This window comes from Garra rufa, chromosome 16 (assembly GCF_049309525.1).
Source record: "Garra rufa chromosome 16, GarRuf1.0, whole genome shotgun sequence".
NCBI lineage: Eukaryota > Metazoa > Chordata > Actinopteri > Cypriniformes > Cyprinidae > Garra > Garra rufa.
The window spans coordinates 21,493,964-21,518,902 of NC_133376.1; the positions used below are offsets into that span (position 1 = coordinate 21,493,964).

The window sequence follows — 24,939 nt, forward strand, 5'->3', positions numbered from 1 at the left end:
AGGGCGGTCCATTTGTAATTTTTATGGGTGTGGCTTCAGGTCTCATCTGCATCCAGCTATTTTTGGTTGGACAAAACAGCTCGTTTTCTCTTATTTGCAACCTCTTTTATTGAGTAAATGAACATGTAGGCCTATGTGAGGATGCACTTAAAATAAATTTAAGGATTTAGGTCTTCTATTTTGATACTTACTGGCTGAAATATTAATCAGAAATTTGGAGTAGAGTCAACACCAATATCACCTATTTTATAAATTAAATAGTAAAATGTCACAAAAAAAAAATCTAAAATTAAAACAAAACAGGATGAAAACAAACAAAACCAGGAAGACTGGAATGACTGGAAAGACTCCAATGTGTTCATTTATATTCTTTATGTATTGTGCTGCTAATATACACTAGTTAAAAGATTTTTAATGTTTTTTTTTTTAAATAAGTCTCTTCTACTCACCAAACTTGCATTAATTTGATACAAAGTACAGCAAAAAAAAAAACATTAGAAATATTTTTACTATTTAAAATAACTGTTTTCCATTTGAATATATTTTAAAATGTAATTTATTCCTGTGATCAAAGATATTTTTTCAGCATCATTACTCCAGTCTTTAGTGTCACATGATCCTTCAGAAATCATTCTAATATGCTGATTTACTGTTCAATAAACATTTGTATTACTATTATTGTCAAATTTTAGAACAGTTAATTTTTTTCAGGATTCTTTGATGAATAGACATTATACACAATACCAATCAAAAGCTTGGAGTCAGTATTTTTTTTTTTATAAATTATAAAACATAATAATATTAATAACAAATGTTTTTGAGCAGCAAATCAAAATATTATTTCTGAAGGATCATGTGACCGGAAATCACAGGAAAAATTCGATTTTAAAATGTTCAGTTTTTGCTCTATTTTGGATCAAATAAATGCAGTCTTGGTGAGCAGAATAGAAAACATTTTTGGGAAGAGAAAGAGAAAACTTTTGATTGGTGTAGGCTATATGTTGTAACTTCCCAGTGCAAATAATAGGGGCATGTACGCCTATGCTTTGTTGTTAATTTGCGAAGATTTAAATTTTTTTTTTTTTTTGAACATTCTATTTCTTCACGCTCCAGCTCCATTATGACATGCCAGAGTATGACGCTCATTTTAGAACCAGCGCGCGTACAACAGTAAGGATATTTGCAGCTGACAACATTTGTAATCTTTTTTCACTTATTACACGTTTCTTTAGTTTGTAGTGACTTTATGTGTAATTATATATGCATAATTATTTGAATTCGTTAATTCGGAATCGCTGTTTAACAACTGGATTTGAAGATTTTACAGGATGTTTATCTGTTTGTCCTAACAGTACTGATGGTCTGCAAGGATGGCACTGATCTATCAGTGCATGAGTGATTAAGTAAGTATAATTTTAGCCTTCCAATTTGAATATACATTTATTAATTGTAGTTTCTGTTTGTGCTTTATTACAGGACTGATGGCCTAATCATATCAGAGCTGTTGTCTGACAGCGACTGAAGTCAGAAATGATCAGCTAAGTATAATTTTGCTTGTCCAATTAAAATATACATTTATATTGTAGTTTCTTTTTGTGTTTTATTACAGGACTGATGGTCTAATCATATCAGAGCTGTTGTCTGACAGAAATGATCAGCTAAGTACAATTTTAGCCTTCCAGTTAAAATATACATTTATTAATTGTAGTTTCTGTTTGTGTTTTATTACAGGACTGATGATCTAATCATATCAGAGCTGTTGTCTGAGGAGGACCTAAGTCAGAAATGATCAGCTAAGTATAATTTTAGCCTTCCAATTAAAATATAAATTTTTTAGTTGTGTTGTCTGTTTGTGCTTTATTACAGGACTGATGAACTAATCATATCAGAGCTGTTGTCTGGCGAGGACTGAAGTCAGAAAATGATCAGCTAAGTATAATTTTAGCCTTCCAGTTAAAATATACATTGTCTGTTGTCTGTCTGTTGTCTGTTTGTGTTTTATTACAGGACTGATGATCTAATCATATCAGAGCTGTTTTCTGAGGAGGACCTAAGTCAGAAATGATCAACTAAGTATAATTTTAGCTGTCCAATTAAAATATACATTTTTTAGTTGTGTTGTCTGTTTGTGTTTTATTACAGGACTGATGGCCTAATCATATCAGAGCTGTTCTCTTGCGAGGACTGAAGTCAGAAAATGATCAGCTAAGTATAATTTTAGCCTTCCAGTTAAAATATACATTGTCTGTTGTCTGTTTGTGTTTTATTACAGGAACGGTGGCCTAATCATATCAGAGCTGTTGTCTGAGGAGGACTGAAGTAAAAATGATCAGCTAAGTTTAATTTTAGCCTTCCAATTAAAATATACATTTATTAATTTTGTTGTCTATTTGTGCTTTATTTACAGGACTGATGGCCTAATCATATCAGAGCTGTTGTCTGACAGAAATGATCAGCTAAGTATAATTTTAGCCTTCCAATTAGAAATATACATTTATTAATTGTAGTTTTTGTTTGTGCTTTATTACAGGACTGATGAACTAATCATATCAGAGCTGTTGTCTGAGGAGGACCTAAGTCAGAAATGATCAGCTAAGTATAATTTTAGCCTTCCAATTAAAATATACATTTTTTAGTTGTGTTGTCTGTTTGTGTTTTATTACAGGACTGATGGCCTAATCATATCAGAGCTGTTGTCTGGCGAGGACTGAAGTCAGAAAATGATCAGCTAAGTATAATTTTAGCCTTCCAGTTAAAATATACATTGTCTGTTGTCTGTTTGTGTTTTATTACAGGAACGGTGGCCTAATCATATCAGAGTTGTTGTCTGAGGAGGACTGAAGTAAAAATGATCAGCTAAGTATAATTTTAGCCTTCCAATTAAAATATACATTTTTAGTTGTGTTGTCTATTTGTGCTTTATTTACAGGACTGATGGCCTAATGATATCAGAGCTGTTGTCTGTCAGAAATTATCAGCTAAGTATTATTTTAGCCTTCCAGTTAAAATATACATTGTCTGTTGTCTGTTTGTGTTTTATTACAGGACTGATGAACTAATCATATCAGAGCTGTTGTCTGACGAGGACTGAGGGCATAAATGATCAGCTAAGTACAATTTTAGCCTTCCAATTAAAATATAAATGTATTTATTGTAGTTTCTGTTTGTGCTTTATTACAGGACTGATGATCTAATCATATCAGAGCTGTTGTCTGACAGCGACTGAAGTCAGAAATGATCAGCTAAGTATAATTTTGCTTGTCCAATTAAAATATACATTTATATTGTAGTTTCTTTTTGTGTTTTATTACAGGACTGATGGTCTAATCATATCAGAGCTGTTGTCTGAGGAGGACTGAAGTCAGAAAATGATCAGCTAAGTATAATTTTAGCCTTCCAATTAAAATATACATTTATTAATTGTGTTGTCTATTTGTGCTTTATTTACAGGACTGATGGCCTAATCATATCAGAGCTGTTGTCTGACAGAAATGATCAGCTAAGTATAATTTTAGCCTTCCAATTAAAATATACATTTATTAATTGTGTTGTCTATTTGTGCTTTATTTACAGGACTGATGAACTAATCATATCAGAGCTGTTGTCTAGCGAGGACTGAAGTCAGAAAATGATCAGCTAAGTATAATTTTAGCCTTCCAGTTAAAATATACATTGTCTGTTGTCTGTCTGTTGTCTGTTTGTGTTTTATTACAGGACTGATGAACTAATCATATCAGAGCTGTTGTCTGACGAGGACTGAAGTCAGAAAATGATCAGCTAAGTATCATTTTAGCCTTCCAGTTAAAATATACATTGCCTGTTGTCTGTTTGTGTTTTATTACAGGAACGGTGGCCTAATCATATCAGAGCTGTTGTCTGGTGAGGACTGAAGTAAAAATGATCAGCTAAGTTTAATTTTAGCCTTCCAATTAAAATATACATTTATTAATTTAGTTGTCTATTTGTGTTTTATTACAGGACTGATGGCCTAATCATATCAGAGCTGTTCTCTTGCGAGGACTGAAGTCAGAAAATGATCAGCTAAGTATAATTTTAGCCTTCCAGTTAAAATATACATTGTCTGTTGTCTGTTTGTGTTTTATTACAGGAACGGTGGCCTAATCATATCAGAGCTGTTGTCTGAGGAGGACTGAAGTAAAAATGATCAGCTAAGTTTAATTTTGCTTGTCCAATTAAAATATACATTTATGTTGTAGTTTCTGTTTGTGTTTTATTACAGGACTGATGATCTAATCATATCAGAGCTGTTGTCTGAGGAGGACCTAAGTCAGAAATGATCAGCTAAGTATAATTTTAGCTGTCCAATTAAAATATAATTTTTTTAGTTGTGTTGTCTGTTTGTGTTTTATTACAGGAACGGTGGTCTAATCATATCAGAGCTGTTGTCTGACAGAAATGATCAGCTAAGTACAATTTTAGCCTTCCAGTTAAAATATACATTTATTAATTGTAGTTTCTGTTTGTGCTTTATTACAGGACTGATGATCTAATCATATCAGAGCTGTTGTCTGGCGAGGACTGAAGTCAGAAAATGATCAGCTAAGTATAATTTTAGCCTTCCAATTAAAATATACATTGTCTGTTGTCTGTCTGTTGTCTGTTTGTGTTTTATTACAGGACTGATGATCTAATAATATCAGAGCTGTTGTCTGACGAGGACCTGAGTCAGAAATGATCAGCTAAGTATAATTTTAGCCTTCCAATTAAAATATACATTTTTTAGTTCTGTTGTCTGTTTGTGTTTTATTACAGGACTGATGATCTAATCATATCAGAGCTGTTGTCTGAGGAGGACTGAAGGCAGAAATGATCAGCTAAGTATAATTTTGCTTGTCCAGTTAAAATATACATTTTTTAGTTGTGTTGTCTGTTTGTGTTTTATTACAGGACTGATGAACTAATCATATCAGAGCTGTTGTCTGAGGAGGACTGAAGTCAGAAAATGATCAGCTAAGTATCATTTTAGCCTTCCAGTTAAAATATACATTGCCTGTTGTCTGTTTGTGTTTTATTACAGGAACGGTGGCCTAATCATATCAGAGCTGTTGTCTGGTGAGGACTGAAGTAAAAATGATCAGCTAAGTTTAATTTTAGCCTTCCAATTAAAATATACATTTATTAATTTAGTTGTCTATTTGTGCTTTATTTACAGGACTGATGGCCTAATCATATCAGAGCTGTTGTCTGACAGAAATGATCAGCTAAGTATTATTTTAGCCTTCCAGTTAAAATATACTTTGTCTGTTGTCTGTTTGTGTTTTATTACAGGACTGATGATCTAATTATATCAGAGCTGTTGTCTGAGGAGGACCTAAGTCAGAAATGATCAACTAAGTATAATTTTAGCTGTCCAATTAAAATATAATTTTTTTAGTTGTGTTGTCTGTTTGTGTTTTATTACAGGACTGATGGCCTAATCATATCAGAGCTGTTGTCTGGCGAGGACTGAAGTCAGAAAATGATCAGCTAAGTATCATTTTAGCCTTCCAGTTAAAATATACATTGTCTGTTGTCTGTTTGTGTTTTATTACAGGAATGGTGGCCTAATCATATCAGAGCTGTTGTCTGACAGAAATGATCAGCTAAGTATTATTTTAGCCTTCCAGTTAAAATATACATTGTCTGTTGTCTGTCTGTTGTCTGTTTGTGTTTTATTACAGGACTGATGAACTAATCATATCAGAGCTGTTGTCTGAGGAGGACTGAAGGCAGAAATGATCAGCTAAGTATAATTTTAGCCTTCCAATTAAAATATTAAATTTTTATTTGTAGTTTTTGTTTGTGCTTTATTACAGGACTAATGGCCTAATGATATCAGAGCTGTTGTCTGACAGAAATGATCAGCTAAGTATAATTTTAGCCTTCCAATTAAAATATAAATGTATTAATTGTAGTTTCTGTTTGTGCTTTATTACAGGACTGATGATCTAATCATATCAGAGCTGTTGTCTGAGGAGGACCTAAGTCAGAAATGATCAGCTAAGTATAATTTTAGCCTTCCAATTAAAATATAAAATTTTTATTTGTAGTTTTTGTTTGTGCTTTATTACAGGACTAATGGCCTAATGATATCAGAGCTGTTGTCTGACAGAAATGATCAGCTAAGTATAATTTTAGCCTTCCAGTTAAAACATACATTGTCTGTTGTCTGTTTGTGTTTTATTACAGGACTGATGAACTAATCATATCAGAGCTTTTGTCTGAGGAGGACTGAGGTCAGAAATGATCAGCTAAGTATAATTTTAGCCTTCCAATTAAAATATAAATGTATTAATTGTAGTTTCTGTTTGTGCTTTATTACAGGACTGATGGCCTAATGATATCAGAGCTGTTGTCTGACAGAAATGATCAGCTAAGTATAGTTTTAGCCTTCCAGTTAAAATATGCATTGCTTGTTGTCTGTCTGTTGTCTGTTTGTGTTTTATTACAGGACTGATGAACTAATCATATCAGAGCTGTTGTCTGAGGAGGACCTCAGTCAGAAATGATCAGCTAAGTATAATTTTAGCCTTCCAATTAGAAATATACATTTATTAACTGTAGTTTTTGTTTGTGTTTTATTACAGGACTGATGGCCTAATGATATCAGAGCTGCTGGCTAATGGGGACCGTGGTCAAAAATGATCAGAGAAGCATATTTTTAGTATTTCAATGAAAATATTCATTTATTTATTTTGGTTTCTGTTTGTGTTTTATTACAGGACTGATGGCCTAATCATATCAAAGCTGATGGGGATTCAGGTTCCTGATCCCATTCCTCCTCTTTTCCCCAGCTTGCTGCCTGTCTCTGCTGTCCCACCCTATGCCACGTCAAGCATTTAGAATTGTACTGTACTGTATACTGTACTGTGTTGTTACCACAAATTAAAAGTTTAAACACATTTTCCTTCTCCATCAAGTCTGTTCATTAAGTATGCTGTATAGAAATCTTGAAATATAAAGGTTAGTGCTAGTTTAGGGCTAGTATGATTTTCCCAGTTTTTTGTTTTATTCGTAGGTACAGTATTATAAATACACTTATTTTTTTTTTCAATTTTGATATAGGCCTTTGTAGTTCTCAAAGCAAAATGCCTAGGTGGCTTAACTCTTCTCATTATCTAGCATATTTAAACAATATATAATGTGATACACCGCGATAAATATTTTCCATTTTATACACTCCAACTTCAAAAATTGTTTTTGTAAGACAGTGCAAATACTTGGACTGCGATAGTCCTTCATTTAAAAGACAAGACACTTTCCAGACCAAAAGGTGGCACTGTTCCTTTCCCTTACTTTTTTTTTTCAACATAACCCGCCAAACTTTCCTCACCTCTTATGTATTGTAGCAATGGCGACTCGAGCCAAATCAGGTACGTAACACGTTTTAAAACTTCCATGTCGTAGTAGTCGATAACAGAATGAGTTTCTAATGTAAATCAGTTATTAATATCTTTAGTAGCCTTATATATAAATATGTTGGATTATGAGTTTACATGTTTGTCACGTTATGTTGTTTTCAGTTAAAGTCACGCCTTACAATCTCAGTGATTAGGCAATTCCTTTTAGGCTTCATCCTTTACAAAATCCCTTAAATGCAAGAAGGACCAAATAAATAAAACCCCAAAACTACAGATAAAAGGCACTAACGTGGTGCTGTTGGGGTCCTATCTGGGTGCCCCCTTCCCTGCGGATATATGCAAAATTGAAACTTTGTGACACTTTATTATGCAGGTCGTGGGCGGAAGCGTAAGACTGACTCTGATGCAGAAACGGTTGCAGTGGAGGAGAAGAAAGAAAAGCTTGATGGAGTTGAGAAGAACGATGAAGAAACAGGACAAAGGGTCGTCATTGAGCATTGGTAAGGGCACATGCTTAACTATTAAAAATGTGTTTATGTGAATTATTTACAGATGCTATTTTGATTTGATAGCAATATTAAAAAATGTAAAAAATAAAAATAAAAAAAAAACCTAAAGTGAAATACCTGTGACATATTTGAGTCATGTTTTGACTGTTTTACAGCAAAAGCTGACGGGTCTATGGGCGGAATGCTGAAGGTGTGCGTGAGGCACTTGCGGCTTCGCACCCTGAGCTTAGCGTGGTGCTCAATCCTCAGAAACCTCGGCGGAACAGCTTTGAGGTCACACTGATGGAGGGAGACAAAGGTTAGACTGCATCACTGAGTAACAAGATTGCATTTTATGGCTGTCTAAAGAATTGTTTACATGTGCTACATCTGTATTTCTTTCTCCTAAGCAGAGGTTGTTTTGTGGTCTGGCATCAAGAAGGGTCCTCCACGCAAACTAAAGTTTCCTGATCCTGCTGAAGTGATTTCTGCCCTCAAGGAAGCGTTGAAGAGCTAGAAGAAGTTATAAGGAGACAGGTGAGTCTGTTGCTTTTGTCTTTAACGAATTGTAGAGGGTTTGCACTTACGTCACGGTTTGCTCAGTTAACGGATGTGCGGCCATTTTTGGAGATACTCAGGTATAAACAACAGCATGGATTGCGTGGGAAATGTACTACTGAATACATTGTTCTGCTAATTTATGCTGTCTAAACTGCGGATAAAACGTTTGGAAGCTGCTAAATCATATAGAGAAGGACTTAGTAAGCAGGGAAGGGGACCTTTATTTTGACAAACTAAAATTAATTGGTGGTAAAGATACATACAAGCAGTATTAATTAAGATATTAGTCTAATATTTCACCTACCTGACCGGAAATGATCAAAACAAACATGAATGTTGTCAAGATTCTTGCTCTGGAAATCCTGGTTCAGTTTGGCCAGTACTCCAAATGTTCTCCTAGTCTGACTGATTATTACAACCCAAAACATGACAATAATTGACCATTTTCAGCAGCAATAGTTAGCTAAATTTGCAAATTGAGTTCGGTTTCAGTGGGATTGTTATGTTCAGTGCTGGCAATATGGCTGAATGATAGTGCGTTGTGAAAATACAGTTTTGTAAATGACAATAAAATGAATTGTCCTAATTTATTTTCTCTCCCTAGTCAGTCATCTTTGTTCCTGGACACTGGATGCATAATGATGTAAATGGACTAATGGGAAAATCTCCCCGTCTGTTTTCTGATGATCGGCTCTGTTGTTCCGGACTGGATAATTGACCTTGCCTTGTTTCTTCTGTCAAACTCTCAAAGTCTTGTTCATGTTCTGTTTTGACATGACTAGTTTTAGATTACCTGTCTCTGTGTGTGTCTTTTTTTTTTTTTTTTTTACAGTTTGAATGATACAAATAAAGATACCATGATTTACCTTTAATCTGCATCATTATGCTAATTCTTGAGCACAAGTAATCTAGAATGTAGTCTCATGGTATGCCTAAAATATTTTACACAGATGTGTGGTCTTACTGCATAGATGGATATATATAAAATGTATTTGCCATTTTGCCTTTGTAATCTTACTTTCGAAGCATCCATTTCCCCTATGTGCTGATTTCTCAAAAGGATGATTTTGCTAGGCTTATGAAATCAAAGTACAAACGGTTCAGTACCGTACCTTGGTATGACTTAATTTATTAGCACACAAATTAGGAGTTAAATACAAAGATATGCCTAAAACTAAATTTTGAATTTGGAAGTATGGTTCTGGGGTCCGTTCTTCATACCTCGCTTACTACATCCAAGATCAAATGACACATCCAAGACCAAATCATCGCGCTAACTATGAGCTCGCTATTCCGGTTCTCCGAACGCACCTGTTGTTGATGATTAGTATAGCTGGATGAAGTCATTCGAGATCACTGGGTGGCTTAAAAGGGGGTATGTATCGATAGTAGAAACATTAATCGGCAACTCTTTGATTTGTCGGCGAACATGTCGAAGAAGCGCATAGTATTTTTCTGCAGCAGAGCAAGAACTCTTGATTGAGGGATTTCAGGAGTTTCAGAGTTTAATTAAAACGCAAGGGAACACTGCAAAGGCTGCAAAAGCATGGAGAGGGCTGGCAAAATGTAGTGAACAAATTAAATGCGTTAATGCTGCCCATGTTACATGTTTTTTCCTTTATGTAATTTTATTTTTATATACACTACCGTTCAAAAGTTTGGGGTCAGTCAGACTTGTAATAGTTTTTAAAGAAGTCTCTTATACTCATCAAGGCTGCATTTATTTGATTAAAAAATACAGGAAAAAACTGTAATATTGCGAAATGTTTTTACAATATAAAATGTTTTTTTTTTTTTAACATGCTTTAAAATAGAATTTATTCCTGTGATGAAAAGCTGAATTTTTATCAGCTGTTACTCCAGTCTGTGTCACATAATCCTTCGGAAATCATCTAATATGCTGATTTATTATTAGAATGATCAATGTCGGATAATATCGACAGTTGTGTTGCCAAATATTTTTTGGAACCTGTGATTTTTTTCCCCCCAGGATTCTTTCATGAATAAGTTTAAAAAGAACAGTGTTTATTCAAATTAAAAAAAAATATAACAATATAAATCATTTATTATTAACGTTTAATAATTTTTTTAATTATTAACTTAATACATCCTTGGTGATTAAAAGTAATAATTTCTTAAAAAAAAAAAAAATAATAAAAATAAAAATGTACTGACCCCAAACTTTTGAACGGTAGTGTATAGATAGATAATGTGTGTGTGTAGCTGTGGTCATCATTCGTGTGTGTATCGTCGTAATTATTTTCTACACTTCCTTGCAAGATACTTTTCTTTTCCCACGTGAGTCAGTCCGTGTCAGTCGTGCTCTTTAACCAATCAGATGTGACCTCGCCATTTCAACCAATCATAACCCGCCAGGAGCGCAGCCTAAATCCTGTTTACATGAAATAAACCTGCTCCCGAGCAGGTTTAAGCTTACGGACCTGTTACTATGACACTAAGTCCGAGATGCGCATCGAAGAACGAAACAATCCAAGATCAGGACAAATCCACAACAATCAAATGCAGCTAACTGAGTAAGCGACGTATGAAGAACGGACCCCTGGAGTTAAAAATCCTCTTCTCGGGGAAGAGACAGAACTAATATTGAGATTACCTTAATGAAAACCCTGTCCAGATCATTCAGAACCTCACACTGGGCAGAAGGTTTACCTTCCAACAGGACAATGACCCTAAGCACACAGCAAGAATGGCTTATAGACAACACTGTGAATGTCCTTGAGTGGCTCAGCCAAGTATTTCAGGAGAAACCTGAAAATGTGCATTTGCCCCCAACCAACCTGACAGATTGAGAGGTGAAGAGAAGAATGGCAGATAATTGCCAAATGCAGATGTGCAATATCTAAAAAGACTTTAGTCTGTAGAGGTGCTTCAACTAAGTACCGCATTACGGATATGAATACTTATGCAATGTAATTATTTCAGTTTTTTTATTTTTATAAATTCGAAAGGTTGAATCTGATTGTGTGCTTTGTCATTATGGTGTATGGAATGTAGACCGATGTGGAAAAAAGTTATTTAAAGCAGAGAGACGCGGTTTTTTCACAGACAATTTATGGGGCAGGCAGCGAGCGGATCGTGAAGAAAGGTCAGCTGAAATTGACACTTTATGTTTTAGGCTAGAAATCGCTGATACAACCTTTAAGCAATGCACTGTATGTGTTAAAATCTAATATTTAATTTTATAGGCCAAAACATATACAATCCCACTGTCAGTATTATGATTTCCTGAACACTTGTGCTTTAAAGAGGCATGTACAACAAAAACACAACACCTCAGAACAGTTTAAAGAAAGCTTTATTGTCAAAGCAAGATGTCTGCTGTAAGCAGTAAGTGCTGTGTGTGTTATGACCTAAACGACTGATAGCATTATGTTCCCAACAGCTTTTCTCAGGGTAAAGCTGTAATAAAACCCCCAGCCTTATATCAGGCTATAAATCCATATACTTTATCCGAAGGTGGTGCTGTTCCAAGCCACATTGGCTGCATCTGCATCAACGAAGGTTATGTAGATCCTGAAAAACAATACAAAAAGGGGAAAAAAAACCATTTGGAGTACTACAGATGCCAAAGGTTAGAACAAATCAAGGAGAGGAGTGCAAAAGACATTTGTGGTTGGCTAAACTGTACCAGGATTTCCAGGGCAAGAATCTTGACAACATTCGTGTTTGCTCTCATTTCTAGTCAGGTAGGTTAAATTTTAGGCTGATATCTTAATTAATTCTGCTTGTACGTTATCTTTACCACCTATTAACTTTAGTTTGTCAAACTATTGCTGCTTATTGGGTCCTTCTCTATATGATGTAGCAGCTATTAAGTAGTATATTAACAATGCAATCAATGCTGTTGTTTACATCTAAGTATCGCCATTTAAGATAATTTATATCTTAAATGAATTTATGCAAAATTTTCTGGTAAATGCAAAAGACAGTTTGTTTAGATTTACCTGTCAGGTGAAATGCCAAGGTGTTTGTTGAGCAAGCCCATAAGAAGTTTGGAGTATTGCTTATTTTGCGCGCCCCCGATCTTTCCGATGCTGGTGAGAGAGCAGAGCGCGCACGGGTCTCCTTTGCCCCCGAACATCATCATCTGATCCGGCATGATGTGTATGACAATGTACTTTAAACAAAGGAAAGAAAACAGACCCGACAGATATATTCATGAATGTGCGTCGTTTCAAACTCAGTTTTCAAAATAAAACAATTTTACTAAGTTTTAATGTAACGTTAATTGCAAACTTGGTTTATTATAAGCCTCCAAATAACTTTGTTTTTATGACTCGATACATATGGCTCCAAAACACTGAACTAAAATACACATTAATGTAATACTTTCATATGGATTTGATTTTGGAACATTTCAGACTCGATGTAATATGTCACACGGTGCGGGATCTGGGATAACGCGGTCACGCAATTGCGTCATGACGTAAAAGAGTCACTGAATCGAATTTTTGAACTGGTTCTTTGAAAAGATGTGTTCGAAAGCATGATTCACGGAAATGAGTCTGACTTCTCTTCACTACCTAAGCCTAAATCAAGACAAATAATAATGTTTATATACTGCTTATACCTCTTTTAGCTTAAGACTCTTCAAAATCCAGCATGACTAAAGCTAAGGCTAAAAGGATAACTGTCGAGTAAGGCTCTGGTATGTTTTTATTATGTCGAGATTTAACTTACTTAGTTAACAGTCCCTCATTCTATGCAGACTAACATAAAAAGTCATTTGTAGGAACTGATAAAAATGCAGTCTGCTCACCTGCGCGGGTTTGCCCATCGCTTTGGCGAGCTCCTGCGTGGCCTCCGACAGCAACTCCGCAGGAATTGCGTCTTTTGCAACATTTGTGTTCACCACGAACATCGGCATGATTGCAACGGAGAGAGAGCTCTTACTGTAAAATAGTGCACGGTGAAAGGATCAAACACCTTCGTCCAGATGTGAGCCCGGGTTGAATAAGGAAAGTAACCGCGAAGCCAGTTCTTCTAGGCTACCGTAAAACATCATATGACCCAAATGAATATTTGACAGTGCAGACCTTTCAGCATACCACAGTTGCTCGGTTGGCGCATGCAGCTCTAGAAGTGCATGGTGCACAACCACAGAGTTATTTGTAAAATACCATAACTTATATAACAAGATTAAAATATAACCTACTTTATAATGATAAAAAAAAAGATTATACATAAAATACGTTACCAGTCAAAAGTTTTTGAACATTATACGATTTTTTATGTTTTTAAAAAAGTCTCTTCTACCCACCAAGCCTTTATTTGATCCAAAGTACAGCAAAAACATTACAATTTTGAAATATTTTTACTATTTAAAATAACTTTTTTCTATTTTAGTATATTTTATAATGAAATTATTCCTGTGATTTCAAAGCTGATTTTTTACTGTAGTCGTTACTCCAGTCACATGAACCTTCAGAAATCATTCTAATATTCTGATTTGCTGTTAAAAAACATTTTTTTATTATGTTAAAAACAGCTGAGTATAATTTTTGTAACATTATACATGTCTTTATCATCACTTTTGATCAATCTAAAGCATCCTTGCTAAATGAAAGTGTTATTTTTGTTTTCTAAAAAATAAATAAAAAATTAAAAATATTTACTCCAAGTTTTTAATAGCTTAGAGAGTGTAATGTTACAAAAACCTTGTTTTAAATATTAATAATAATAATAATAGTAAATATTTCTTGAACAGCAAATTAGCATATCAGAATGATTTCAGAAGGATCATGTGACACTAAAGGCCGGAGTAATGATGCTGAAAATTTAGCTTTGATCACATGAATAAATTACATTTTAAAATAAAGCCTATTCAAATAGAAAACAGTTATTCTAAATAGTAAAAATATTTCACAATATTACTGCTTTTGCTGTATTTTGGATCAAATAAATACAGGCTTGGTGAGCAGAAGAGAGTTCTTTAAATACATGAAAATTACAGTTCAAAGACTTTCGACAGGTAGTGTACATAACAAAAATAATGCAATAATAATAAAAGACAGCTTAATAACACTTCAGAAAAATCATACAAATATTTAGCAAGCAGGCTTTATTCTCTTGGTAATTTATTATGTAGATTTAGGATATACATTGACTACAATTCCTTGAAAAACATTTTTTTTCTTCAGAATTCTGTTGAGTAACCATCAGTGGAGGTTAACACATTTTGCTTCTATCTACCAACAAGGTAAAGAGGTTATTCTTATTTTATATTGTATGTACAAAATATTCAACAATCCCAAAAAAATCATCCGGCAGGGTAGCTAAAGCTAACTACCCAAACCTTTTATTGGTCCCCTTTTAGGGTAATTACGGTAGCTGTGCGCATGCGCAGAACGTGACATCCGGAAATAATATTGTAGGCGAGAATTAAAACCTCTTGAGTTGAGAGGGGTGGTCGCGACTCGTTGAAACTGTGCTGCTGATAGCGCTTTAACAATCATAAAACATTAACACATCTTTTTTGCTGTCGACTATATTTGTACGCGCATCTGGAGTGGATTTTAATCTTTTAACGGTTTGACTTGAGTGGTCGCGATCTTAAAAATAGAGCAGATAGAGGAAAAGTGTTCAGTCCATCTGCTGTGTACAAAGTTGGATTACTTCGGGTGACAGCCGTTGGCATAGTTGATGTCAAGATTATTATGATTACCATATGCGCAGTTAAATTTTAGGTATTTATTGTAAAGCGGATGCTTAAAAACATGAAGAATAACTGGTGTTGACATATGGCGTAACATAGTTGTGTTGTATGCAACTTACTTTATTATTTGTGCGACTGAAAAATAGTCAAACCATGGCGGAATCGGTCAAGACCTTTCAAGCGCACCTGACTGCTGTCATGGACAGTTTGGTCCGCGCATCAGTGTGCGAGATCACCAAACTCTTCCAGGATACAGTGAACGACTACCTGGTGGAAATCTCGCTGAACAGAAAAGAGAACGAAGCGTTGAAATTGAGACTGAGGCTGACTGAGAACAAACTGAGAAACGAACGCAAATATGGCATGGGCTGGGCGGCCAGTCGGCGAGCTGCTGGTCTGCTTGGCGCGGACGACACCGTGCGCAAAGCGCGCAGAACGGATCTCCAAAGTAAGCGCACTGGCCAACTCGGATTCATTCTGTGATGCTGCTGTTTTATTTGACATTTTTTGTGCCTTTGAGTGGGAAACCATAATGGCGACCTGCTCCTCAGTTCTCAGGTTTCTTTCTCCTTCCTCTCCTCTTTTGCATTCCTCCCTCCCCCTCCTGTTCTCCTCTCTCCTCTCTCCCCCTCCCATCTTTCTCTCTCAGGAGGCAAGCAGGGGAAGGAGTGGAGTGCTGATGCGTGGGAGGAGGGGACTGGAGGAGTGAGGGATGAGAGGAGGGACGTGTTTCGTGTCCATCTGCCAACTGGAGGAGGTGGAGGTGGGGAGGAGGAGGAGGAAAGGATATGCGTCTCTGGGGAGAGGAAGGAGGTGGCCAGCATTAAAGAGGAGGTGAGTAGCCAATCGGATGTGAGGAAACAGCTGCAGGGAGTGGAGGGAAGAGAGGAGATGCAGAGGGCTACGGACAGGAGAAGGACCTGAACAGAAAAATTCCTCCCTGCAAGTGCAAACTGATTTTTAAAGTATATTATGGTCGATTTTGCAAGAGCAAAAATTGCACCTAAAACTGTAATTCACTTTTCTTTCACAGTCTTTCCTTTTTATATTGATATGTTGTTTAAAGAGATTGTTCACCCAAAAATAAAAGTTATGTCATCATTTACACACCCTCAAGTCGTTCCAGACCAGTGTGAATTTTTTTCTTCTGCTGAACACTGAAAAAAATAATTTTGAATGTGGGTAACCAAACAGTTGACAGTAGTCATTGACTTTAGCTGTCAGCTGTTTTGTTACCTACATATCTTCGACTACAACTTAAGGATGAATAATTGAAGACAGACAAAATTTATTTTTGGGTGAACTATACCTGTAGGAGGTTATATTTCCAAAAAATGTAAATATGTCTTTGTGGACTTTTAATACTCTTAAGACTACATTTACATCTGATTTGAAAGGGATAGTTCACCCAAAAATAAAAATTCTGTGATTAATTACTCACCCTCATGTTGTTCCAAATCCATAAATTTGTTCATCTTCAGAACACAAATTAAGATATTTTTGAGAGCTCTCTGACCCTCCATAGACAGCAAGGGTCCTACCACGATCAAGACACAGAAACGTAGTAAAGACATCTGTAAAATAGTCCATGTGACATCAGTGGTTCAACCGTAATTTTCCAAAGCTACGAGAATACTTTTTGTACACAAAGAAAACAAAATTAATGACTTTAACCAACAATTCTTCTTTAAAGCGTCACCCTAGCGCCATTTTGGAAAGTTTTACAACAAATTATCCCTGTAATATCTATATGGTGATCAGAATACAAGGAGACAATATTAATTTCAAGTATAAACAAGGTCAATGCATTTTATTATTTAGTTCAAATCATAAGTAGTCAGAAACAAGTATGATCGCATAACTGAAAGACCACCTACGTAATAAGAAAGTAATAAGATTACTTTCGTCTCACGTCTGCCTGAAATGTTTATTCTGTTTTAAAAGGAAATGTTTTATTGTTAGCAATGTGAATTTATTTTGCACCTTATGTTCTTGTTCTTTCTGCTTCTGTGGGATGATGGATAAAGGTGGAAGGCTACAGATCAGACTCCCTGAGGCTGTTACAAGAGGCTCTACAGATGAACCAAACTGAAACCAGCCCTCCCTCCCCCAGTCCCACCCACGGTGAGCACTGCAGTTCTTTGTTTGGGAAAACTGCTAATAATTTCTTTGTGATTGTGAGCACGAACAGTTAAAGGAACAGTTCACTTGAAGAACACAATTCTGTCATTAGTTACTCACCTGTTTTTTTTTTTTTTTCTGTGACAAGGAGAAATTTTGGAAGCTGTACAAATTTTACAGTAGGGATGTAACGATATTATCAATGTTGTGATATCACAATAACAAACTATCTCGATATTATCGTGGTCACGTGATGATATGAAACGATAGGTCTTCTGGGCAAAAAGTGTAGTTTTTAAAAATATTTAAACTTCTTATTCTAACATAAAAGGTTTTTAAAGTTGTGTTTTGGGACAGTATCTGTCAATCGAACTAAAACCACACAATATCCCTTAATTCCTTCATCAAGTCTGTTTTCACTGCACGTTTCATAGCAACGCTCGAACTTCGTTCAGGCGATCAGCTCATAATCCAGTGTTTTCCGCACCTCTGAACGGCTCAGTTCACAGTGAACTTTAAGTTTAGCACATGTTTGGGAACACAACGGCCACCAGCTATCCTTTATTTTTGTGGCAGATTAAAAGTGCAGCATGAATTGCTGACAGCTAGTGGTTTAAATGGGTAACGTTAATGCAGTCCAAATTCAAAATATCTCAAGTGTAGAAATTGGGAAAGAAGTATTGTAATTTCCCTATTGCAGAGTAAAGCAAAATAATATACCTATGAAATATTCGTTTTCATTTATTTTACAGTGCAGTTGTTTTACAATATTTGTTATTACTGTCTTTTTGTTGTTATTATTATTAATAAATTCTAATTTGTTTGGCTTCCTAAAACACCAGTGTGAATGTAATTTAGACTGAGACAGTATATCACAAATAAAAAGAGGGTTGAGTCCCCTTAAAAGTTCAGGTACAAGTCAATTCACTGACTTTTATCGGATTTAAGTTTTCTTAGTTAAGAAACCAAAACAGACAGTCCAAGGAGGGGGGGGAACACTAGGAAAAAACAGACAAACAGTCCATAAACCTGACATTTACACCCCTAATTAACAGTATATTGGGCCCATGACTTTCAAGTCATGAATGATCAGTGTTGGGAAGGTTACTTTGGAAATGTAATAGGTTACAGATTACAAGTTACTTGATTTAAAATGTAATAAGTAGTGTAACTTTTCGATTACTTTATAAAAGTAATGTAACTTATTACTTTTAATTACTTTTTGGTTACTTTTCTAAATTTCGAATATTTTCAACTGTTATTCATTTTGAATTTAAACCAGGCAGAGTTTATCTTACAGTAGCACTTAACATCGATTATTGTCAGACTTTCAAAATCCTTCATCACTTGAATTAAGTAAGGGATAATATACATCTTTACTTTGCGGTAACAACTGGCTACATTATCAACAACATTATCCCACTTATTACACAACTGCTTCATAGATTATTTAGATGTTTAGGTCAAAATTATTAGACACGAAATACTGATCTGAGTGAAATATTTTAACGCAATGTTTCCATGAAGAAATCAGTTGCTAGCAAATGGCAAGTTCATTAGACATTTTAGGTATACAGTGCAGTCTTACCAGTTTTATTACACAACATTTCACCACATAAATAATTAAGGAAGTAGTCCTAATTTGTTAGTTATCTTATAATCCATTACAGTGTACAAAAAAAAAATGCCAGCAGCTGCGTTTGTATAAAACAAATTGACAGAATTAAGAAGTTGTCCACATAATATTGAATTAAGCTTTAATAATTTGTTAGCTAACCAAACATTGTGATACTACAGTAGAGAGATGACACGAAAGGGCTGGGAGGAGAGAGGGGAGCGGGAGCACAATTGCACTATATGTCATAACAAGATCATAATATAAATAGCATCATAAGAATAGTTTAATAGCTGTGATACTGGGTTTGAAATTAAATGTTTGCACAGTTATGACAGGAAACACGAGCATCTAACAATGCCTTGGAAAAAACAATCTTATAAAATAAAGTTTATTTATAAACCCAAATAGGAAAGTTTAGAGTTATCGAATAAGCATGTGTCCTAAACTCCTGAAACATTGGTGTCTCATTTTAGAGCAGCCAATGCAATTTATTTATTTAAGAAGTCAATTAGATATGTAAGTGGGGGTGAGTGTGTGAAAAAAATTCAGATGTAATCCCCTTTGTAATCGCTGGGATTTTTCAGAAGTAACTGTAATTTAATTACAATTTTTTTAGTAACTGTAACTAATTACAGTTACATTTATGTTGTAATTAAATTACGTAATTCTGTTACATGTAACTAGTTACTTCCCAACACTGTGAATGATGACTTGAAAGTCTCACTGTCACATCATTCCAACACTGTATAACTTTCCTTTGTGGAACATGAAAGAAGATATTGTGAAGAATGTTAGTAACAAAACAGTTTTAAATCCTGTTAACTTCCTCAGTATTTTTGTCCATACATTAGAAGTCAGTGGGAACTGAAACGGTTTGTTTTCTTCTGCAGAACATAGATGATATTTTGAAGAATGTTGGTACATTCTTCAAAATATCATCTATGTTCTGCAGAAGAAGACTGTAACAAGTTTGGAAGGGTGACAGAATTTTTCTTTTTGAGTGTACTGTCCCTTTAATAGCTTTGTCAGCTGTGGCCTGTTAATTACTCAACCTCATATTGTTCCAAACCCGCAAGACCTTGTTTATCTTCTGAACACAAATTAAGATTTTTTTGATGAAATCCAAGAGCTTTCTGACCCTGCATAGACAGCAAAGCAACGTCTCTTAGTTCATCGTCTGTATATTCAGGTTCAATAAGTAAGGCTGGGAAAAAAATTGCAAGTCATCTTCTCTGTTGATATGTTTAGACATGTTTACAAAGAATGTTTTGTGTACAGCGTGAACGTGGTAGTTTTGTTGCTGTCTATGCAGCGTCAGAAAGCTGTCGGATTTTTAAAAAAATATCTTAATTTGTGTTCCAAAGATAAAGGTCTTACAGGTTTGGAATGATATGAGTGTGAGTAATTAATGACAGAATTTTCATTTTTTTGGTAAACAGTCCCTTTAATGTGGTTATGTCTGATACGTCTATTTTTGTATTCAGGAGAAATAGGCCCTGTTTCTGCTGGTCCTGAACCCGCTGCTGCTGAAGTGTGGGAGGAGCAGCCAGCCTTGTCAGAGGAACCAATGACCGGTGGAGATGAGCTCAGTGGACTGGAGACAGCCCTCAAAGCAGAACGCGAACGCGAGGAGGCGGAATCCGGCCTGGGTAGCCCGTCTCAAGAGACATGTGGATCCGAAGGTGTGGCGTTCATCGGTCTAGATGGTTTATGTAGCTCTCAGCAGGGAATGTCGTCCTCGTCACATAGAGCAGACCCTGCTGAACTACAACTCCCATCAGCCCCTATCAACAAGGAAGAAGAGGAGGAGTCAGGAGGAGAGAGTGGGGACATGCTGCATTTCTGCGCACGGTGCGGCAGCGGCTTCAGTTCCACATCTGACCTCATGAAGCACTCGTGCCCTGCAGCCGAGGAGCGGCCCTATCAGTGCTCCGTGTGCGGGAGAGCGTTCGGCCACGCCTGGAGCCTTAAGAGCCACGAATGCGTCCAGGCGGGCGAGCAGCCGCACCACTGCGAACTCTGCGGCAAACGCTTCACACACTCGCGGTCCCTCGAGCGGCATCAGCTGGTTCACACAGGTGAGCGGCCTCACAGGTGCCCGCAGTGCGGCCGCAGCTTCAGTCGCCTTGGGAACCTGGAGAGGCATCAGCGCATTCATACGGGCGAAAGACCGTATGAGTGCGGGACATGTGGGAAACGCTTCAGTCGAGTGGAATACCTAAAACGGCATCAGCACACCCACATTAGCGATGCAATGGTGAAACTCCCATCCCTGCGAAACTCCCACTACTGCTCTCAGTGCAACCAAACGTTCAGTGATACTGAGCAGTTCAAGCAGCATCAATGTTCGTACAACACATAACGTTAATCAGTGTTCACGAGAATCTACAAGACCTTAAAGGATTAGTTCACTTCCAGAACAAAAATGTACAGATAATGTACTCACCCCCTTTGCATCCAAGATGTTCATGTCTTTCTTTTTTCAGTTGTAAAGAAATTATGTTTTTTGAGGAAAACATTTCAGGAATTTTCTCCATATAGAGGACTTCTATGGTGCTCACGAGTTTGAACTTCCAAAATGCAGTTTAAATGCGGTTTCAAAGGTTTCTAAACGATCTCAGCTGAGGAAGAATGGTCTTATCTAGCAAATCGATTCTTTTTTTTTTTTCTAAAAAAAGTACGATTTATGCACTTTTTAAATCACGAATGCTTATCTTGTCCAGCTCTGCAATGTACATGCTTGCTTTGTGCACTCCGGTTCAAGACAGTTAGGGTATGTCGAAAAACTCCCATCTTCTTTTCTCCTCCAACCTCAAAATTGTCCTACATCGCTGTTTTATCCTTTTTTGTAAAGAGTGTTTGACCTTCTTTTTGTGAGTTTACTTTGTAAACACTGGGTCGTAAGGGTGTCACGATTTCGATTTTAAATCGAAATCGATCGAAATTCATGCTCAATCTCGATTATCGAATCAAAAAATGGAGTCATCGATGCTGCCACGCCCCCATGTCACGTCAGCTTGGCTTGCCAAGCGGAAAAAAAAACAGGCTTGTTGAAGTGCTGCGAGTCAACCTACAACAAACAGCCAAAAGATAGCATGGCAACTGCAGACGCAGGAGACCTGTCGACAGAACTTTTCACTGAAGTCGTCGGTGTGGAAGTATTTTGGATTTCCAGTGAGTTATGTTGACAACGTTCGTGTTGTCGACAAAAAAAAAACCACAGTTTGCAAGCTCTGCTATGTACGTATACCACATTATTCCACTGGCAGCACGACTAACATGGCAAGGCATCTCCGCAGGCACCACAAAAACATAGATTTATCTGTTAAACCAACAAGTGTAACACAAACTACCTCTCCCGTATTCATTTGGAATAAAACTTCCAAGTAACTCAACACGTGCAAAGGCAATTACAAGCGCGGTAGGAGTATTTATAGCCGCGGACATGCAACCTTATTCAGTGGTAGAAAACTCCGGTTTTAGGCATTTAATAACCGTGCATTTTTGCAATTTTTTTTTAGCAGTTCTCTTTTCATATTCCTCTTTAACAGTAACTTGAAACTGCTATTTTTTTTTTTGTGAACTTGAATGTCATCATCTGTGTAGAAAACTGCAGTTACAAAAGAGAAATTAGATGGCAGGTTATTTTGTATAAGTTTCCAATTGACTGAAGATATAAGTTATTGTTACATTATATTGTTAATAAACATTTTAAATTTGACAGTGTAGTGTGTGGTACATTGCGAACAAAGGTCAGATATTATTATATTGCATAAAAGTCTTAAAATGGCATAGCTTGTGCTTTCAAATTTTTCTTTTTTAAATCAAGAATCGAATCGAACCGTGACTTTAGAATCGAAAATGTAATCGAATCGAGGATTTGGAGGATCGTGACACCCTTACTGGGTCGGTACTTCTGCAGCGATTTAGGACGATTTCGAAGTTGGAGGAGAAAATTAGTTTTTCGACATACCATAACTGTATTAAACCAGAGGGCACGGAGTACGCATGCGCATTTCAGAGCTAGACAAATGATTATTTGTGGTTAAATATAAATTATCTTTTTTTTTTTTTTTCAGAAAATAACCGATCGTTTTGCTAGGTAAGACCCTTATTCCTTGGCTGGGATCATGTAGAGCCCTTTTGAAGCTGCATTTAAACTGCGTTTTGGAAGTTCAAACTCATGGGCACCATAAAAGTCCACTATATGGAGAACATTCCTGAAATGTTTTCCTCAAAAAACATAATTTCTTTACAACTGAAGAAAGAAAGACATTAACATCTTAGATGACAAGGGGGTGAGTAAATTTTCTGTACAATTTGGTTTTGAAGATGAACTCATTTTTAATTAGAAATCCACAGCGTTCAAAAGACTTAACTCTTCATAATTCTCCTCATTTTTTCTATCTTCTGTTAGCATTGTACTACATGATGCTTCTACCTTTAATGACCACAAAATGTGATTTCATCACAGAACCTCAAAGCACATTTAACCTAGTGCAATGGCATTTTGAAATGGAATTTGTTATTTATTATTTAGAAACTGTCTACTTATTATTTACAGTGAATATAGCAACATATTAAGCACCTCTATTTCAATTCCAACAGTCTATAAATGCAAATAACTCTATTTTTTATTATGTCAGGCACCTTAAAACAGGCTGTGAAATATTTTTTGTGAACAAAAACATTTATAGAAGCTTGTTGTTTCTTATTAACAAATACAATGCTTATTCACGCATTCCTAAGAATCTTTTTCCCTCTTATAGGACCCGTGTGTTGTTTTCACTCCTTGTTTTTACTCAAAACAGTTAAATATTTGTTGTGATGAGAATTGCTTAAGGTCTTGTAACTGAAAGAGTTTCTTTATTCTTTTTTTTGTCATGTATTCTATTTGCTCAACAATTTCATACGGTATTGAACAATATGGGAAATGTTAATAAATCCCTTTCAAATGTATATACTGCTATGGCTTGTCTTTTATACCTTGTATGTGTGTTTGTTTATGAGAAATTTAAGTTTAAAATTACATTCACTTCTGGTAATTATCATCAATTAGACTGAATTCTAAACAAAACTGTACGGAGCAAGTAAAAATATGCTGTATCCAACTTTTTCTTCCTGTAGGAGTGGGTGCGGCCATTTGTAAATTGTATGGGACTGGCTTCTGGTCTCATCCACATCCAGCTATTTTGAGTTGTATAAAACAACTAATTTTGCTGCTTGATATTGCAAATCGGTGTGTCTTAACATATAATTTTAATGTATTATCTTAATTATGAGCACACTGGTTTGTAGTGCAAACAGTTTTACCGTTTACTGCACGTTTCTTCTCGGATAATAAACCGGAAGTCTCACCCATAGGCTTACTTTTGTGTTAAAGAAAAAGGTGGATGGTCATGGACAGAGAATAAAGTAAAATACACAAATGAAAGAGAAAAAGGCGTTTGTAAATGCTTGTTGATATTTTTGTTAGTGAATGAAATGAAGTATTGACTTTGATTTATGGACGAGTCGGATCCTTTCAATGAATCGTTGAACCGGTACACAACAGTTTTGGGGCTGCATGTCCTAAAAAGCATTGATTTGTTCACTTGTATTAAATCAGTCAGCGGAGTCATTTGTAAAAAGAAATAAAGTAAAAATAAACACACAAAATAAACAAAAAAGTCGGACTACTTTCAGAACAAAAATTTACAGATAATGTACTCACCTCCTTGTCATCCAAAATGTTCATGTCTTTCTTCAGTCGTAAAGAAATTATGTTTTTTGAGGAAAACATTTCAGGATTTCTCTCCATATAATGGACTTCTATGGTGCCCCTGAGTTTGAACTTCCAAAATGCAGTTTAAATGCAGCTTCATAGGGCTCTAAATGATCCCAGCCAAGGAAGAAGGGTCTTATCTAGTGAAAGATCGGTTATTTTCTAAAAACATTTAAAATTTATATACATTTTAATCTCTACACACAGAGCTAGACAAGACGAGCATTTGAGTTTTTAGAAGTATATAAATTAGAATTGTTTTTTAGAAAATAACTAATCGTTTTGCTAGATAAGACCCTTCTTTCCTCGGCTGTGATCGTTTTTAGCCCTTTGAAGCTGCATTTTGGAAG

At 35.8% G+C, this 24,939-nt stretch overlaps 3 protein-coding genes across 4 annotated transcripts; 2 read left to right on the forward strand and 1 right to left on the reverse strand.

Moving 5' to 3' along the window:
• The first annotated feature begins 7,269 nt into the window (after positions 1-7,269).
• Positions 7,270-9,282, forward strand: selenoh (selenoprotein H). Of its 2 annotated transcripts, none has more exons than XM_073821184.1 (5): positions 7,270-7,373; positions 7,735-7,861; positions 8,026-8,168; positions 8,263-8,386; positions 9,015-9,282. In XM_073821184.1, exons 1-4 carry the CDS (start codon positions 7,352-7,354, stop codon positions 8,364-8,366), a joined length of 396 nt encoding a protein of 131 aa, XP_073677285.1. In that variant the 5' UTR covers positions 7,270-7,351; the 3' UTR covers positions 8,367-8,386; positions 9,015-9,282. The 2 variants fall into 2 exon arrangements, with proteins under 2 accessions (XP_073677285.1, XP_073677286.1); XM_073821185.1 differs by having other exon boundaries at positions 9,019-9,282.
• A 2,426-nt stretch (positions 9,283-11,708) lies between these two features.
• On the reverse strand, positions 11,709-13,440 carry mif (macrophage migration inhibitory factor). The gene is made up of 3 exons (XM_073820891.1): positions 13,191-13,440; positions 12,376-12,548; positions 11,709-11,944 (listed from the first exon to the last, which is right to left on the reverse strand). Exons 1-3 carry the CDS (start codon positions 13,296-13,298, stop codon positions 11,878-11,880), a joined length of 348 nt encoding a protein of 115 aa, XP_073676992.1. The 5' UTR covers positions 13,299-13,440; the 3' UTR covers positions 11,709-11,877.
• Positions 13,441-14,845: 1,405 nt separating this feature from the next.
• On the forward strand, positions 14,846-23,742 carry LOC141288461 (uncharacterized). Its single transcript, XM_073820612.1, has 4 exons — positions 14,846-15,534; positions 15,736-15,920; positions 17,114-17,210; positions 20,310-23,742. The coding sequence occupies exons 1-4, from the start codon at positions 15,195-15,197 to the stop codon at positions 21,185-21,187; spliced, it is 1,500 nt and encodes a 499-aa protein (XP_073676713.1). The 5' UTR covers positions 14,846-15,194; the 3' UTR covers positions 21,188-23,742.
• The last annotated feature ends 1,197 nt before the right edge of the window (positions 23,743-24,939 follow it).

What these genes read in the sequence shown, in the direction of transcription:
- mif (XM_073820891.1), bottom strand. Translation starts at nt 13,298, where the DNA reads ATGCCGATGTTCGTGGTGAACACAAATGTTGCAAAAGACGCAATTCCT. An exon ending in CGATGGGCAAACCCGCGCAG is followed by an intron (nt 12,549 to 13,190) that starts GTGAGCAGACTG and finishes CTTTGTTTAAAG; the next exon opens with TACATTGTCATACACATCAT. An exon ending in CTTGGCATTTCACCTGACAG is followed by an intron (nt 11,945 to 12,375) that starts GTAAATCTAAAC and finishes ATTGTTTTTCAG; the next exon opens with GATCTACATAACCTTCGTTG.
- LOC141288461 (XM_073820612.1), top strand. Translation starts at nt 15,195, where the DNA reads ATGCAACTTACTTTATTATTTGTGCGACTGAAAAATAGTCAAACCATG. An exon ending in GCGCAGAACGGATCTCCAAA is followed by an intron (nt 15,535 to 15,735) that starts GTAAGCGCACTG and finishes TTTCTCTCTCAG; the next exon opens with GAGGCAAGCAGGGGAAGGAG. An exon ending in TGGCCAGCATTAAAGAGGAG is followed by an intron (nt 15,921 to 17,113) that starts GTGAGTAGCCAA and finishes TGATGGATAAAG; the next exon opens with GTGGAAGGCTACAGATCAGA.